This window comes from Hirundo rustica, chromosome 8 (genome assembly GCF_015227805.2).
Source record: "Hirundo rustica isolate bHirRus1 chromosome 8, bHirRus1.pri.v3, whole genome shotgun sequence".
Classification (NCBI taxonomy): Eukaryota; Metazoa; Chordata; class Aves; order Passeriformes; family Hirundinidae; genus Hirundo; species Hirundo rustica.
The window spans coordinates 15,863,019-15,881,468 of NC_053457.1; the positions used below are offsets into that span (position 1 = coordinate 15,863,019).

An 18,450-nucleotide genomic window follows, 5' to 3' on the forward strand; every position below is an offset into this window, starting at 1 on the left:
TAATATGAAACTTCAGTAGTACTAATTTTCTAAATATGAACAATTGAAGTTTATATTTTACTTGAAACAGTTGTTTGACTCACGTTTCCCGAAAGATACAGATTTGTTAGTCTCTCATGGCATAGGCACCTCTGTTTTCAGCTTTTTGATACCTTCAGCAGTTGGTGAAAGCTGCAGTAGCTCCAGGATGGAAATGAGGACGTGGATAAGTATTCGGCACTTTCCTTGACTACAGCTGTAAAAAATTCGCGTTGCAGACTGAGACTTAATAGTCTTGGTAATCTAGAAAAACGAGCTGCCAAAGTAAAGTATGAAGTCATCTCTTCAAGAATCAGTATAAAGTATGAAAGTTTTGCAACTGAAGACAACGTGCGTGCTTAGCTTACTTATGTCCTAGCAACCAGGAGAGAATGGAAGTATACTTACATAAAGCTCTGCAGAATAATTCTGAGTTGATGCAATTTATTAAAATAATCAGTAGTAACCAAGTGGGATTTTTTTAAAAGAACTGTTCTGTTTATTCTGTTACGGTTCTAGCTACCAGGTTTCAAAACTGTTTTTTAAATGTCCTTTGTATATCTGTTGCTTCCTATGAAGTTAACCAGAGGCCTGAAAATGAAAAGCTGGGTCCCTACCAAGCAGTACATTAGTACATCTGAGGAGATACAAACTGAAGTGCATTCAGCAATATATTTAACATGGGAGAAAACGTGAAAAATACTGTTGCTTCAGATTTTGTGCCTGCAGCTTTTAGTAAGGTCAGTAAGATAATATTTACTTCGTAATTCATTTGACTAACTTGTCTTTTCAGTGATATTTATACCATACAAAAATCATTTACGTAGTAGTTTAATAGCTTGTTAAAGTTCACTGATGCCTATAGGAAGGGTGAGGAGGGGGTTCCCACAGGAATTCAGCTATTTAGAATTCTTAAGAGTTAACAGTTTGTAAGCTTTGATGCACTATAACCTTTTCTTTGTCCTTGGCTGAAGAATATGTTATTGGATGGAATTAAATGAGAAGAATGCTATATGCACTTCAATTCATCTTTTTAAAATCAGTGAATGTCAGTTCTCCTAAAAATAAAATTCTTATTCCCTACATTTCTGTGATCTCTCATTGTGTTTGTAATATGCACTTAGACCTAACTGTGTAGGGAGCAAAAGAAGAGAATAATAAAATGAAAAGTAACTTTGTGTCCTAGCAGTAGCAAAATTATGTAAGCATGATACTTCTGTGTTTGGAAAGGGAACTGCCTAGCACAGTTCCTTCTCTCAAAGGCAACCAAATTTGTACCCACTGTTTGTGGAAATCACATTCAGACCTGCTGAGCAGCACATGTGCTCAAATGGAGCATGCAGCACTTGGGAGTTAACCAAAACGTGCTCTGCTTTAGAGAAGGGAAGTGCCTGTTTCTTGTTAACCAAGGCTGCTGCACCCACATTAGGATGGGGGGATTTGGGAAGAGGGAAGGAACTGTCTTAGTGATCATTTCCCCTGTTTGCTAACATTGTTGGAATGGACTTCATAGTGATGGTTGGGTAGGACATAGAAAGTACAGGTACGATTCCAGAATGCTGGAATTCATGCAGGTTTTGTATCTAATGTCATGTGGGGAGAGGGGCAGGGCAGAAGTGTAAGGAGAAGAGAGGGAGTAAAGCAAAAGGAAGGGTGGATTGTAATAGGAAGGAACAGATGGATAGGTGAAAACAGCAGAATGAAAGGAAACGTGTGCATGTCTTTGCTCGGATATGTGTCTTTTCAAGGAACACTCAGTAATCTGTCTAATTTCCCTTCCTTTTTGCAGTGGGTAGATTCCTGTACAGAGATGGTCCTCAGCAGCAATGGGATGCTGAAGCTTTTGAGAAGGGCAGATTGATGGAGAGAGTAGGCAATGTTCTTTGTAGCAGCCTTTGGTTATGTTCCTGCTGTGGTAAATGAAACTGCAGAAGCACTTACGTACTGCTGCTATGTGTATAAATAGACATTGGACAAACAGTGTAGGTTCAGTCAGTGTTTGTGCCAGCTTGGGCAAAGATAAAAAACGTGCTTGGGGTTTACAAACACCTCACTCAAGTTAGAAGTGTTCTGGAGTCTCCTACCACTGTGCTGTGGCTGGTAAAAAGCAAAAGTATCTTTTCATCCATCTGTGCTTGTTGCCTCTAGTGTTTTATCACTGCATAGTCCAAAATCTTTTCAAGTCTAGTTATGTATCTGTAAGGCTTTTTTAAGGCTAATTCTTCACCATTACTATTGCTGCTGGAATTACCTTTAAAGTTTCAGAAAATGTTTTAGGAAAAGCATGTTAGATCAATTACTTTTAAATTCTCTTGCTATCTGCATCATTCTTCCAGTTCATTGAATGATTTTTAATTTTTTTTTAATCCTTTAAAACCAAAACAATATAACTTGGAAATGTTTTTGAGATTGCTTTTTCATCAGTGAAAAAATACTAAGACCAAGTATACGGTCACTTGAGAGCACTGATAATTTCACTAGCGTGTTTGTGGAAGCAGGTGCAAATTGAAGAGTTCTGAAGAAACACAAACTTCCTTACTGGCATCAACAGAATTGTTTTAATATTAATTCTTGAGTGAGTAAACACTGAATATACTCATGAATAAGAAGGTTAAGTGTCAGTTTGTAAACTGACTTACATTAGGTTTGTTGAAGGAGGATGATCTTAAATTTTGGCTGGCCCAGTCCCAGATGATTCACCAGTTAATCACAGGCTTGAGAAGTTTTATGTGTGCATGTATCACTAAGCAAAATAATTTTAAATAGGAACACATGAGAAAAGTGAGTACAATAAGCTGTACTTCAGTAATAACAGTAAGAATAATTTCATGTTGCTAAATTTTAGCTTGACTTCTTTACTACTCAGGCAAAGTGATTTTGATGGCAGCCTAGGGTTATTATGTGACTGTCAATTGAGGGAGCTCCAAGCATAGAACTACTGCTGATTACAAAAAAAAAAAAAAAAAGGGAAAAAAAAAAAAATCCCAACGATTCAAGGTTGTCTTAAATTGCTGAAAGCACCTTAAAGCATGAGCATGTTAACAGACAGTGTCTCTGTGAAGGTTCAGACTGACTTTTGTTTAAGATCTAAAATATGTCAATCAGATGGAAGTTAATAGTATATTACAGTCAGCTACAAGTTTTCAGAAATCAGGTATGTATTTTAAAGTACATTTAAGAAGAAATAACCAATTGTTCGTAGCACTATGTATTAATTGTTCCTAATAAGATGAAATAATGCATACATTACCATTTTCTGGTAATTCAATTAGGTTTTTCGGATAGCTTAAAAAAAATCTCAGTTGACATTCAACAACTATTTCAGTGCTGTAGACTGGTTTTGGATAACTGCCCTTAGAGGCATAAAAGAAGCTATTTAATGTAGCAAATGTATCAAGCCAGGTTTTTGACACCATACTCATCTGAAGAAAGAGGAGGTGTGTGTGGGAGTCTTGACTGATCAGTAAGCTACACAAGGTTGTAATTCCTGGGAAGAGCTCAGCGGTACAGGTGAGAAAATAAAATTGTAATGACTTCTCATGGTGGGCTGGGGGAAGCCCACATCTCTCCAGTGGTTTCAGAATTGTTTGTTAGCATACAGATTTACTGGGACAAAATATGTAGTGGAAGAGCATTTAAATGTTTATGTGGATTATTTTGATATACCCTTGAGACAGCCTTTTCTGCATTCATTTTTCGTGACCTCAGGGTTGCCCAGTTATGAAGGTCATTTTTTGTTCAACCTTTTTCTTCAACCCTATCCAATCCTAATGTAACAGTTAATTCTTATAAGTACTTTGTGGTGTTTTGTCTCAGGAACTTGGGAAAAGGATACAGAGAGGTAAGCTGAAAGCATAGTTGCACTTTCACCATGTCATCACAATGGCCAGATGCATTTGTGAGAAAAGAGTGCATGAACTCTTCAGCAACTGAGTTGTCAGATCGGCTTTTTCTGGGTTTGTTGCCCCAACACTTTCCTTTGAAATTGATTAATGGGATTTCTCTGATCTGTAGGACATCGTGTTCATGGATCAACAAAGGTAAAAAAAATAGTAAAATGTTATCACACAGTTTTCTATCATAGTTCCTGTTAAAGAGCAGTGGTGAGTTTGGTTTTTTTTTCTTTAAGGTCCTATATGTAGACCTGCTTACCTTGAGTACTTTGTCAGTTAAGTCTCTTGCTTGTGGAGGTGCTGAGGAAACAAGAGAACACAAAGGAGGGCAGCAAAAAGCAGAGTGAACTCAATTTTTAGAGTGAGTAGGGGTGACTATTAATAGTCTATTAATATCATTAAGGTAGTAAGATAAATGAAGAGAGGGAATTGGTTGGTCTCAGATGGTAGGAGAAAGAGCAATTGCTTAAGGCTAAGGAAGGAAAAGTTTGAACTAGATAATAAGGGCAGGGGAAGAAATGCTTTAAGCAGAGAACGTGATGTTTTGAGGAACCTAAGGAAGGGTTTGAGGTACCACCTCAAGAGGTGTGAAATTTAAATCACATATGTGTCTGGTACAGTTTGGTATGTAAAAGTTACCTAAAATTTTGGAGTCAGGTTGGCTTGCTTTAGCCTGTTTTTTGCATTTCTGATATGATGCAAGTAATGCCTGTGGTCTTGACTAGCTTTTTTAATGCACTCTGTATTTCCTCAGGCTGTTCACAGTTTATCAGGCAATGAGGGAAATGTGTACAGGAAGGGAGTGGGACAGGATACACTGTAATGGTGAAGTTGCTTGTCATTTTATACCAGCAACTACCTAATAATTTGGATTTGTTTTTTCTCTTTTGAAGTCAGTGCAGCTTCTCAGTACTGGATGACATTGGGAGCTGGAGTATTGCAGTGATAATGTCTTTGTAATGCTGGAGAAAATGGCTTAAGACAATGCTTTCAACCTTTCTGAAAAATGCCTCTGTGTTACAGATAATAAGATTTGTCATAAAATAGCTGACTTGGGATGGCAGGGAAACCTTGTGCCCTCTTAAAAGAAAGCTTTCAAGTATTGCTTTTGAAAGTCAGTGCAGCAGTATGTCAAGATATATTTCAAATAATATGTGCCTTGTTTTGAGGCAGTCCTACAGTTTATACCAACCTCGGTACCATTTCTGGCATTTCAGAAAGGACAGCTTCAAACAGTCACTAGTGAGAGTCAATGAAATGGAACAACTTCTTAAAAGTTTTGTCTTCATCTTACTGTCCTGCTCATATCACGTCTTCCCCTTTCAGACCTGGTTTATCTTTGCAAGATTTGTTCTGTGCATCTTTCTCTTGGGATCTGGAATATATCTCTCTCTCCTGTGAATCAATTTCCTTCTTAGTTTTCAAAAAGTTCTCGTTGGGTAATTAGATGATTCTGGGACATTGTGCCAGTTTTTAAGGTATGTCGCTGTTAGAGTCAGAGGAGACTGTTCTGATATCTGCCCTGCTGCATGAGATGGCTACAAAATTTCACATAATCATTTTTAATGTCTGACTTCTTTCTGTTTGAAATTCAATAAACAGCACTTGTCTAGGACAATGATTAACTAAATGTAGTTGCTATGATACCTTGCAGCCCTCCATCAAGGGAGGTGTCAGAAAAGTCTAGGTTTTAACATAGCACCTTTTTGTTTAAATGGCTCTTGCATGCTGCTTTGGCGGGTACTGCTTTGAGATGGAGCAGAAGGAAATCAGGTATCCCTCATCAAACCCATCCATCTTCTTCTGTACCATTCCCCATGATACAGAAGAAGATGGATTGGTTTGGTTATTCCTTGTGCTTCTCCTGCTGAACTGTTTCTTCATCATGAAAGCAGTTGTTCAGAAAGCAGTCCAGTTCTAGTAATGGTTTGGAATATCCCATCAAAATAGGAATTTATCAAATTCTTTCAGTTTCCCTCTTTTTTTTTTTTTTTTTTTTTTCCTTTTTTTTCAATGTCTGGAATGGAATGGCCACTTGGTGGCAAAGCTGGCCAGGAAGTAAATAAAACATGACTGCCTTTCAGATTTGTCTGGCACTTGTGAGGAAACTCCCAGGATTATAAAGGCACACTGCCTTCTACCTGCAAGGCTGTATTTCTGTTTGTAATTGTGTTCCTAAGTTCCTAACGTCACAATGCCACTTGTGGTGCTAGTGGAAGATGTTTGATTCGCTGAACGCAAGATATCAAATCAATCACCTTTGCCTTCCCCATGAGGTGAATTGGGACAATGTGATTGTCCCTTCTAGAGCTGGTAGCACATTTCGAGACAATACCACATGAAAAAGCTTCAATGACAAGATAAAGGGCTTAGGGAGAGAGGCAGTGATTTCTGCCTAGTGAAGATTGTTTTATTGTCCTAATGAGAATCATACATGCTCAGCATTTGAATGAGGTAATATAGAATATGTCAGAAAATGACAATAAAATACCAAGGTAACTGTGCTAGCCAACTTCTTTTTCTAGCTGTTGTTATCAATAAAAATGGTAGAATAATTATTTTTAATGTTTTATGATGTGTGATTTGCAGGGAACACAATCCTGATGTATTGGGGGAGCAAACCCAGCAAGATTTCATGTGTATGAGCCTTTTCTGCAGGTAATGCCTGGATATAACTGAAAGTGTTTCAGCATGCAGGGCACTAGGTATGCTGCCTAGAAGCTGATGTCCTCTTCTGGCACAGCATCATAACAAAGTAATATGCTGTGCTTTTTCCTTGATGAGTGTTCTGACTGCATCAGCCCCTTTTACCTAACACCCCAGGGAACATGCCTGCAGGCTCCTGGGAGAAGAGAACAATTCAAATAAGTAAGGCATCTCTCTTGCAACTGCACTTCGGGTGAGGACGAGATTCCTGACAACACTCAGCAGGGTCTCTGGTTCCCTGTGTGTTTGGAAATGTATGGACAAATGCATTTCTTTGTATTGTAGACTTTCTGCTGTTTTGTGCTGTCAGAAATTGAAACTGCATTTATTACTGGGTTCCTCTTGATTTTAAATACGAGACTGAATTCATTGCCCCTACTCCTTGTCTCAGCAGAGGTACTTTAAGCTAATTGTTATAATCAGTAGGAGTGACTGCCCTTACTGCTCTTCCTATCCTGTTCTCTCCCTGCATACTCTGAACTGATACACATCCTTGCTATTGAAGGAAATGAGCTTTTGTCCTATTTAAAAAACAGGCCCTTTAAATTAACTGTACAATGATAGACATTTGCAGAACATGTGGTATAAAGTAGTAATTCCTGCTGCTGGAAAGCTTAGCAATTAAACCCAAAATAGTCATCCAGGATTTTTTCCATGATCCTCTAATGCGTCCCAGCTCTCTTTTTGCATGCATTGAAGACATTTTTCTTTTGGGCATGGAATTCCTAGAATTTTGTTTTTCCAAAATTTTGGAGTCTTGCAAATGTACTAATACCCCAAGGGTTTATAATTCTTATTCCCTTAAAATTTTCATTGGCTTCCTTGAGCGTTTTTATGTGATGTTTGAAAGTTTCTTGCTGTCTTGGCTGTAAAATAAAAAAAAAGTGAGGTTAACCCAAGCACTTGTGTAACATCTAAATTTCAATGTCTTTTTGCTTAAGCCAAAGAGCTTTTCATGTTCAGCATGGCAGATCCTCACCTCAGGTGTTATTCTTTTCCCTTGGACCTGAATGAGGCAAGAACCAAGACCTTGCTGGAAACAAGTACTTCTGAATGGCTTTTCTTTCTTAAATGCCTGGTTTATTGTATGGAATAGATTGTACAGCTAGGTACAAATAATGCATATCAGCTTTGTGGTTAGCTGGGATGCAAAGCAGCAACTCTTTTAGATAACCATATTTAATCAAATGCAGTATATGTATATGTTTAGATGCTTGCTAGATCGGGTTAGTGTGTTGGCTGATATTTAAATGATGCCAAATCTGAAGTTTTTCAGTTGGCTGATTGTTGCTTGAGTTTGGTTTGGTTTGCTTTGTGTGCTTTGTGAGTTTTGTTTGGTTTAAACATTTCTGTGATCTCAGGTACAGTGCCAGTCCTACAGCCGACCTCCAATGGTACAACTGAGGTGACAATAAAGCAGAGAGGGTGGAGTTAATAGCTGCTGCAAAGTAGAACAGGAACTACTGAGCTTTTTCCATCGGCAAAGTTAACTTAATATGGAGTAGTCATAATGACCAGATTACCTTAGATGTAGGAGAGTTGTACCAACCTTTTGGCCGAGGCAAGGCGCCCTGTCCAGTGCCCTGCATCTGCCTGGACGTACTGCTCTGCACACCATTGGCCTGGTGTGTATGGAACAGAAGGGCTGCGGTGTGCTGCCTTTGCCCGGAGCCTCTGCCCCTGTGTCAGCCTGCGCAGCTTTGGGGGATCAGGGGGCAGCTCCTGCCGCAGTACCCAGGGCCCTTCATGCTCTTTGGTCCACTCTTGTTCAGCTCCAGGGCCAAGGCAGAGAAATTTGGCTGAATTATCTGGTACTGGTTGTCTTGCCCCAAGCTGTGCCCAGGTTCTCACTGAGGGGAAACTCCTTTTTCCGCCCCATCTCCTGCCAGCTGAGGCTCTGGGCCCCCTCCTGTCGTGTTGGCGCCCGCTGAGGGCACCGGCGCTGCCCATCGCTCTGCGCAGCTTCCCGGTGGGCACTGAGGGTTTAGCCATCCCACAGCACCGCTCCCCGCAGCCGGGCAGCCCCCGGGGCGGCCCCACGGAGCTCTCCATGGTGGCCGCCGGCCCCGCCTGCGCGGGGTCGCTGGGGGCCGGGCGTCCGTCGCACCGCCCCCTCAGCCCCGGCCTGGCGCCCGCCCGTCCCGGGGCGGGGGCGTTCCGGCCGCCTCGCCCGCCTCCCGCTGCTGTCCGGGAGGCGCCGGGCCGCATTCCCCGCCCCGCCCCGCGCCGCCGCCCCGGGTCGGGCGGGAGTCTCGCCGTGGTCCCGGCTGGGGCCGGCAGCTCCGCGCGCTCCCGCGGTGCCCGGCGGGCGGCGGCGCGGTGCATGCCGGGCCCGGGGCGGACCGTCCCCGCGCTGCGCCAGGAGCCGCGAGCCGCGCCCGCCGCCATGTTCCGCCGGGCCGCCGCCGCCCGGCGCCTGTAGCCGCCCCCGCCCGCCCCGCCGCGCCCCGCCAGCCGCCGGCGGAGGGGCGGACGAAGGCGCTGCCGCGCCCAGCAGCCGCCGCCGGAGCCCGGCGGCGCCCAGCGATGTCCGCCAAGGAGGGGAGCAAGGTGCTGCTGCTGACGCCCCACGCCACCAGCGAACGCGCCGTCAAGGGTGAGCGTCCCGCTGTCCCGCGGAGGGAACATGGCTGCGCGGCGGGGCCGTGACCCCCGCCTGGGCGCGGAGAGGCGGCCCGGCCGCGGGGAGCGGTGCCCTCCGTGCGCGGGCCGGGCCGCCGTGCCCGCAGGTGGGGACGGGAGGGGGCAGCTCGGCACGGCGCGGAGGCGTGGGATGCCCGCACGGGCGCGGCGGTAGCCGGGGTGGGCGCTGCTGGAGCGGGGGGACGGAGCCGGGCGCGGGCGGGCCCGTGAGGGCGGCGGGGCCGCGGGTGGAAGCGGTGGCCGGGGCCTGCGGGCCTGCCGCGTCCCGCCCGGATGCGCTGCCCAGAGGAGCTTGTGCGGGGCTGGCCGCGGGCACCGCCGCGTTCCGGCCCCTCCGCGCCGCGGCCGCGCGGGGCTTTTCCCCTGTCGGCGCAGGGGAGAGCCCTGTATCCGCAGACGCTGACAGCGGCGGGGAAGAGCGAGTGGGAAGGTGCTGCCGCCCGTTCTATTGGCTGCTGTTCTCAGGTTCCAGTTCTGATGGAGAAAATTCACCTTGATCCATTTCTTTGTGCCCTTCCTTGATAATCTCGTGGGAAGCCGTGAAAAGTCAAACGTTTTACCTCTTAGGAGAAAAAGTAAAGCATTTTATAGTAGACACATTCATTTAAAACTAGGATGGTCTAGCACCAAAATGGTATAAAATAGTTCTTCTCTCTCAACCCTCTGAAGTGTGTCACTTTAGTTTTTGTGAGGAGAATAATCCAGAGCATCCTGGAATATGTGTTAGACCTAAATTGGTAGTTAAGGGTAGGGCATAGATTGTGCTTCAAGAATTCCTAGGTTGTGTTTACTCAAGTTGCACATCATTTTGTTTTGATCCCAGTGGTTTTCATATTGCACTGTATTTGGTGATGTCAGTGTGAACAATTGTTATGGCAGGCCTGGCCTGTTGGAAATCACAGGTGTACACAAGCAGTCTGCTTTTGACATTCCTAGGAACACAGGGTCTGACTGAGTTCGAAGGGGCGCAGATCTGGTTGTTTAACCTTTTACATAATAGGGGGCCTTGAGAAATGAAAAGGATGCATTTGTCCTCAGCAGGTGTTAATTAAAGCCTTGGAATCCCATTGGATGTTTTGAACATCAGCATGTTTTCTAGTAAACTGGAAGGCTTTACTTGCAATAAGTTGTTACTCATTTTGAATTGCTTAAAACCTGTTAATTTATTTGAACAAATTGCGAGGCTAAAAGTGGATGATGTTAAAACCAGTCTGTTGAAGACCTGGACTCCTTAGTGCTACTTCAATGTATGATGAATTTTTGTACCTTTACTGCAATTTGTGGTAAAAAGTTAAGTTCTTCAAACAATATAAAAGAATTAATAGTACGCAATCCGATACTTTAGAACACAGTGGAAAACCTACTGATTTCCAATCACTTAATAACTCAGCTTGTTAAATGTGACCTACACATCTGGTTGTTTAAAATTGTAGGTAAGACTTGCTTCATTCATTCTAAGCAGAATTACTGCCTGAATTTATTTCTTTGAACGTGGATGTTAGGATGCAGGACTATTGTAAGGGTAATCAATCTCTGATGGCTTCATCTGGCATAATTACAAGCAGTTCATACAGCATTTTTCTGTTCCTTCTGTTGACCTGTCCTGTCCATCGCTATCATGCTGAATCACTGGCTTCTGGAGAAAGCCTGGCCAGTTGTGCCAAGCTGTCTGTGTTATTGATACGAAGGATGGGGTGGTTTGGTTTCTCCTCCCCCACTGGGTGCAATGCAGTTGGAAATTTTTTTTTAAGGCAGTGACCCCCGAAGTGCACGATTGCAGGTTATGTCAGTCCTAAGTGGGAGTATCTATGCAATTTGTTGAAACCATGCTAAAGTGTGACAACTGTGTCACATCTCTCTTCACAAACATGTGTTGCCTCTTGCATACCAAGAAACATTCACCATACTCTTTCCTATTTTACAGTGAATAGGTCTTTTATAATGTCTCTGTTCCTTAAGAAAAGCCATGAAGAAAATGTAGTAATATTATCTGGTGTATTTGTGTATTGGTCCATATATCAGCTTTCGTGTTCTCTATATACTGTGTCTTTTGGGGAGAAAATTTGAATTCAGGACATAAGCTTGCTGTTATTTGCATTGTTTATCTTGATCTTATTTAAGTTTTGCTTTCATCACTGCAAGAGGGGGATAAAGAACAGAATTGAATAAATTTCAGAGGCTGTGAGAAATTGAATTCTTTATCATGTTAGCAGAAAAAGACAAGAGATGCTCACCCAAGAAGAAATGATTGAATTACTGTATCATCACTAATTTTTTTGTAATGAAGTAGTATAATGATTAGGATGCCTTCCCCTTCATATTTTGACTTGTATGTTTAACAGTTGATGGGAAGTACAAGTGTGTAGAGAAGTGTCTGAAAGGCTATCAGATGTATTATTATCATATCAGATAGATATGTAAAAAATAAACATAATAATAGCTTTAAAAATGCAGTGTAGCTGTGTTGTCTAGCATATCTTTCCAAGTATGAATTCTCTCATCCAAAGGTCATTGATTGCTTTCAAAATGTATGAAAAGCTCAAATTTTCTTTTACATGGCTTAGTTAAATTGCCTAAAAGTAATTTGTACTTACAGAGTTTCCTATAAATTAAAGGTTAGCTATGGAACTGAAAAGCTGTCTAAAGTCAGCTTGTGGCATTTGGGTCCCAAAAGGTGTCTTGTGATGAGGCTTTTATAACTGCTTTCTTTTTTTTCTCCAAATAGGGAAGAGAAAATATACCTGTTGTTCTGATGCACTGTTTTCTAAGGCACCCTCTCCATCTTTGAAGGATACTTAGTGTTTTACTGTCTTGTGGAGCAAAACAATTCCCTTTGTTATGTTCTGTCAAAATCTTTTTTCTATAAACTGCTCTTGATATTTAAATGCTGCATCTGGTTCTTTGGGTTTGCCTTTCTTTTTGGATGACAAGTGAGTGACTTCAGTCAGCTCACCTCACCTTTCAGTGTGTGTGACTTTCAAACTTTAATTTGGCAATGCATCTTTTCTCCTGAAACAACTGTTTCATTGCCTTGTAGTAAAGTACTTTTCCCGGGGAGGGATGAAGAAATGCTTGGAAGCTCGCCCAGATAGAGTAGAGTGGTCCTGAGCGTGGCAGGGATGAGCCTTCACTGCCTTTTCTTTGAAGCAAAGCATCAGGGCTTCTGTGGCTCACTTGGGGGTAGTTACACCCCAGAGCTGGAAGTTCCTGTCCTCCCAGCATTACACTCTGTCCACTCTGGGTGCTCTCAGGCCTTGGGACGCAATCCACGGGACCTTGTCATGCTGACCCAGTGCTAAATTTGGAGATTATGTCTGTTCTTCTGGAAATGGAAAGATTTCGGTATTCCTTTGTTTTGGATAAAAGTCGTGGTGCAGTCTGATTGGCAGACAATCATTTTAGATATTAAATGGAAGCTTAGTGAAACAACTCTTTAGAGAAACACAAAAAAATGTAACTCATATCCTTGAGCAAGCAGGCTCCTAAATTAAGGCTCTGATAGCTACTATTGAATGATTGCACCCATGTAAGGAGAAAAAGAAATCATTGCAGTATTTAAATTTATAACTCAGAGTCTGGTTTAAAAAAAAAAAAAAGGTAAAAGGTTAAAAGTTGACAGGCAGCATGAAGTCTGTTTTAAGAATTTTGTAAGGCACTTATGCTGGCCAGAAATTATTCTATGATGATACAGAAAAGCAGCAATGTGAAAAGAGTATTAGAGGGTCATATTAAAAAAAAATAATTTTAAAAAAATCACAAATTTGTTTTGGAGGAGAGACAATTGAATGGAACTGAATTCTGACAAGTGAGTGTTTGACTGGTCTTTTTGTTTCAGGGGATGTTTAGAGTGCATTAAATCTTGAAATAACAACAACAAAACCCCAAAAACCCCCACCCAAAAATGGATGCCTGATTCAATTTTAATAGGGCAAATTGGCAGTTGAGGGCTGGGAAGGAGGTAAGGCCAGAGCACAAAAATCTGGCAACTGCTCACACTTGTGTTTGTTGTTTAAGGAGCTAAGGACTCTTTCGCACATGAGTCAATTCTTATCGCTGAATGGATCAAAGAACTCTGTCATTGAAGTGTAAGTGGTTTCAAAACGTATCAACAAAAGAAATGTTCCCAAAAAGTATCCCAGGATCAGAAGTTGTTTGGTGGCTCTAAAGGAAATCTTTGGGGGTTTTGGGTACAAAATTGTGCGTTTATTTTCCATAGCCTATGGCATAATTAATTTTCTGAGCCTGAGATATGGAGCATGGCAGCATTTTAAAAAAAATTCTAGATTTAACTGCACAACTGTAGATCAATGTTTAATTTAAACAGATTCATAGCACTTGTCAGAAAGAGCGGCCTAACTATATCCCCGGGAAATACAGTGTCAAAGAGGAGTTGGTAAAGTTTTCATAGGAGAAAATCAGGAGAAATTGTTAGAATATTTTGAAGAATCCAGTGAACTTATTGATCCAGGTGAAACTATTCATCATGTTTCTTCACCGAAGTCTTTAAAGTAAGCAGAAGAGGAAATATCCTCTTCTGGATCCAAATTACTTAGGAGAAAAAGGATGCTAATAGGTGATGAACTCCCATGGTAGAAGGAGATTAACATCTGTTATCTGTGCTCTTTAAATGCGTTGACAAGCTCTTTAGAAGACAGAGTGAATAGCAAATGGTAACACTTATCCAGGACAGCAAACTTCCAGAGACGCTTCAGTAAGCTCCTGTTAGACTGAGTGCCTTGTAAAGAAGTTGTAGGAGATGCTGTTAGGAGAAAGATAGAGCAGACTCCACAAAGGGCAGAGCAATTCTTTCTTAAGCATAGAGGGCAGTGAACTTGAGAAAGAGATATTAGGATCTGTATGGATAATATTCTGAAAATGTTACTGCAGTGGCAGTCAACTGGTCTGATAAGAATTCAGGGAGTATTAGATGACCAATTCAGAAAAAAGAGATTGCACCATTATGCCACTAGATGTATGTTGTGTTACATGTGCGTCTTGAACAACAGCACGTAATTTTGTTCCATCTTCGTGATTTTTTTCTTTAGATAAAGAAATGTTCAGAGGCCCGGAGTGGCTTTTGGGCGAGGTGGAATGACAAAGATGACAAGTCTCTGACTCAGGAAAGGAGTGGTTGAATGGGGGAGAGAGTTAGATATTTCTTACCTTGTGAACCTTATGAATGGTATGTAATGGGAAAGTTGAATGGGAAGCAGCTGTAATTCTTGTCTCCCTGTGAAAAGGAGAAATGCAGTGCCAAACAAAATAGAAAAGATGAAATACCTTCTCAGATAATGTGTAATTCAAACTGTGTAATTCATAGCAATAAGGTGCAGTGGAGGCAAAAACTATGAAACTGTCTATTCAGAATCTGGACAAAACAGTGGAAGACAGTTCTAGCAGTGGTCATAAGCCTGGTGTCTGGAAGAAACTAGAGAAAATCCATAAGCCACCCTGTTTCAAAAGCAGAGTATGTAGAGGGGAGGATCTATGCATCCATCATTGCCAGAAGTGCATTTAAGCACTAAGTAATTTTTTGGCATAACATAGTATGGCAATTTTAATGGCAGGAGTATCTTTAAATACTTTTTCAAACAAATAGTTGTATTTTTTCCTGTGAGTAACTTCCAGAAACATTAACCAAGTTAATTGAAAAACTACACAGTATAAAAGATGAATGAATGCACCATGGCATACAAGATACTTGCACAGTTTCATTTGAGATTTAAAATTCTATGAAACTTTTGAGGCTGCAGGTACATGATAAGTGAGGATGAAATAAATAGTACCTTCAGTGCTGTTGTAGGTTTTCAAGGTTTACAGGGCCGTTTTTTCTTGCTTCTAAAATGCTGGCTAATATAGCAGGAACCTTGCATTCAGAGAAACTTCGGGGTAGTTCTGGTAATTTGCAAGAAACTGACTTTGCTGAGTCGGTGCTTTCCTGCTTGAGGTGAATAGGGTAACTTGTGGTTTTTGTCAGCTTTTTATTGGAGCTTTCTGATTCCAGTAGATGCGGCTGCATGTTTGTGCTTATCTAGTATTTTCAAGGTTGCTGGTCTGCAGACCATCTGTGATGCCTTTATGCTATTTCTTTTCGAATCTGTTCTGTCATGCAGAAGAATAATTGGATATATTCTGTCCTCATAGGAGTTATGGGTGCTGCATCTTTTCCTTCTGTAGGGGTGTTGTCGGAGGTGTGAAAACTCCAGGGAGAAACTGAAAGATGTCAGTTGGTGTTAGGTTTTGTGATTCTTCTGAGTGACAATACATAGACAGCGATGTGTTTCTAAAACCAAAAGACCACAAAAGGCGACTGAATGACAGAAAAAACACAGAACATTTTGCTATCATGTACCAAAGCTGCTGAGAAAATGAGGGATGCTGGCCTTCCTTTTCACAGAAGGCCGTGCTTGTATTGCTACAGGATACACTTGATGGAGACAAACATTATATATATACTGTTTCATGTATACCTATCCCCAAAGCAACAAATTATTTGCAAACAGAATGATCGTGTTTAGTAACCTTAGTAATGTGAGGTGAGACTTTATCTGTGAAATCAAAAACATTCATGAAACAGAAAATGCAATCTGGGTTATCGAGCCAAAACTAAATTAATGAAATATGCCATGGGCTCCTGATGATAGAGGAAAAAATGCTGATTTTCTTTCACTGTCAGAGAAAAATAATTATTTAAGTTTTACAGTCATAAGAACAGAAACAATTTTGCTTGTGAAAGTAGAGTACCTTGTATGGTTGATCCCTGATGCTTTTTCTTACATTATTCTAGAGGCTTTGATCTCATCTTCTTTCATGAGCCTGTTCCAACAGGGTGTCTCTTGACACAAGCCAGATTTGACTGAGGTCATTACAATGGGCATATATATCAATGTGGTTTAAATTTACAGTATCTACATGTAAGATTTTATTAGCAGCTACTGTTGGATTTAGTTTCTAGGCAATGTGAGATCTGCGTTGGGTCTGGAAGTAGCGTGTTTGTGTTAGTTGCCGTATTGCACCTCTCAGCAGGGATTATTATATTGGGTAAAGTGCCACACTAATGCAGTTTTTCTCCTTTGAACTTTTTACTTTGTTCTGGGAATTTATCCTTTCAGATTGGTGCTAGCCTTTGAATCTCCACAGCATGCTTTATTGAAAAGTATCAATGTACCCAGAAGCTTGTAGAAAGTCAGTGTAGAACGAGGTTTAGAGGTTTTGCTTTCTGTATCTTGTATTAGTATTGCAGTATAAAGGAAAGCTGATTTTTCCCTCTTTGTTAATGCATATTCAATTAGTAATAAAAAGCCATCAAAATATTTTCATTAACAAGTCCCAAAAGCTATTCACTATTTTTTCCTCAGCACTACTGTTTACATTTTTTGATCAATATATTAAAATTGTATAATCTGTATGTGTTTTTAAAGTGAAATTGATTAATTTTGACTAGTCAGCAATGGTTTGTTTTAGAAAACCTTGTCTGTGGTTGCAAATCATGATGTGCTACATTTGTTATTAACATCTATACACTAATAAGATATAATCTGCTATTTTGTACTGCAGTGTGTATTACTTTAGAGATTCATCTCTAGATACTATGGTTTAACTTGGCTGGGAAAGGAAGAAGAGAATCCTTTAATGCCCAACACCATGTTATTTCCTTAGGGTAATTTCTCTTAATTACTGCTCTGTTACAGTCCCGAGAGCACAGGTTGTGCTCAAAGACTTTGAAACATGGGTTATATTTGTGTCTTGGAACACATCATGCTGCAATTCTTTTTCCTTAGGCTATAACATTCTATGACTACTTTATCAAAGGTTTAATTAAACCTTTAGTTTGCAGAAATTGTCTGCATGCTTCAAAAATCATCATCCTTAACCTATTAAAGGCAGTTATCGTATTTTTCAAAGGTATGCACTCTGTAATACAGTGATAACTTTTACTGGATAAAATGTATAAAAATGTATTAAAAAGTATAAAATGGAAAGAAACAGTTTTTCTAAACAGTGTTACTTTTTATTTACTGGATGATACAGATCATGACTAATATCTTTAGCCATCTATTGTTCTGCCTTCTCTGAAAATTATTCTTAAGATATCCTTCTTGAGCAATGGGGAAATACATGCATTGTGTGAAAAGGGTTTTGTTAAACTCTGAGGAACTAGTTTTACAACTTCATTTTTTCATGAGGCAAATATAACTTTAGAGATGCTTAATTACTTCTCATGCCACAGTTGTGGGTTTTGGGCATTATGGATAACAAACCCCTGGATACAGAGTTTTAAATCTGAGTCTTCATAAGTATGCTAATTCAAATTTGAGACAGATCTTGAAAGAGCTGGTTTTTAGCCTCCCAGAGAATATAATTTGATAGACAAACTTGAAGCTTTATTTTGTTAGTAGATACAAGAACTTTATTAAGAGAAGAAAATTTAATTTACCAGGGACTTAAAACCTCTGAAATATCTGAGCTGCCATAAGGAAGAGGTCTTGAATTCTGCAGTCACTGGTGGTTGTAGTACGTTAGTAATGATTGGCACTTAGGAGAATGAAGAACAGGTGGTCACCTCAACAGACCATTCTCTGCCACACATCTTCCCCAAAAAACCTCCAAAGAGAACAAGCCGGTTATCTTTCACCTATGTAGATCTGAGTAATACTGGGATTACTGAAACACAGTTCTTCCAAAACTGTAGCTTGCAGGTGATTTGGTTCTGGGAAGGTGTGTGAGATCTTTTAATGCTTTTGAAAGAATTAAAGCAGAATAAATCTCTTTGTGAGTTGACTGGTCTGTCCTAAAAAGATGAGCTCAGTTTTGAATTGCTGAGGGCAGTTGTGGGCCCACAAATAATGTATCTTAAAAAGTGAGGCAAGAAAGAGCCTAAAACTAATTCATGTACAGATTGATGTAAACTTCCAAATAGTGTAAAAAATAACATTAAGAGAATCTGAAGGTTGGAAAGTTAAGTTCAGAAAAACAGTGAATATTAGAAGTGATGCTTGCATAGTTATAATTAAGTGCTTTTAAAAATTAGATTAATTTATTTTATCATAATAATTAATTTCTCTTCTCAGAGCCAGATTTATGTTTTTGAACAATTGTGCATGGAGCAGAAGTGATTGTCATTTGATATCTTAAATAAGTTAAATTTATTAACATTTGGACTACATGGAATTTTAACATTTCTGAGTGA

At 40.7% G+C, this 18,450-nt stretch overlaps 1 protein-coding gene across 7 annotated transcripts in view; it reads left to right on the forward strand.

Annotated features, from left to right (window-relative positions):
- The first annotated feature begins 9,003 nt into the window (after positions 1–9,003).
- Positions 9,004–18,450, forward strand: part of PPP3CB (protein phosphatase 3 catalytic subunit beta) — a 46,449-nt gene continuing 37,002 nt past the window's right edge. For 5 of the 7 annotated variants that reach the window (XR_005702018.2, XM_040071855.2, XM_040071851.2 and 2 more), the window contains exon 1: positions 9,091–9,213. Coding sequence is in view for 6 of the 7 variants with exons in the window: in XM_040071855.2 (XP_039927789.1) it covers positions 9,144–9,213 (70 nt within the window). In the remaining variant the exon portion in view is untranslated. Of the gene's footprint in view, positions 9,214–18,450 lie in introns of all 7 variants that reach the window. The other 2 variants (XM_040071850.2, XM_040071852.2) reach the window with 1 other exon arrangement.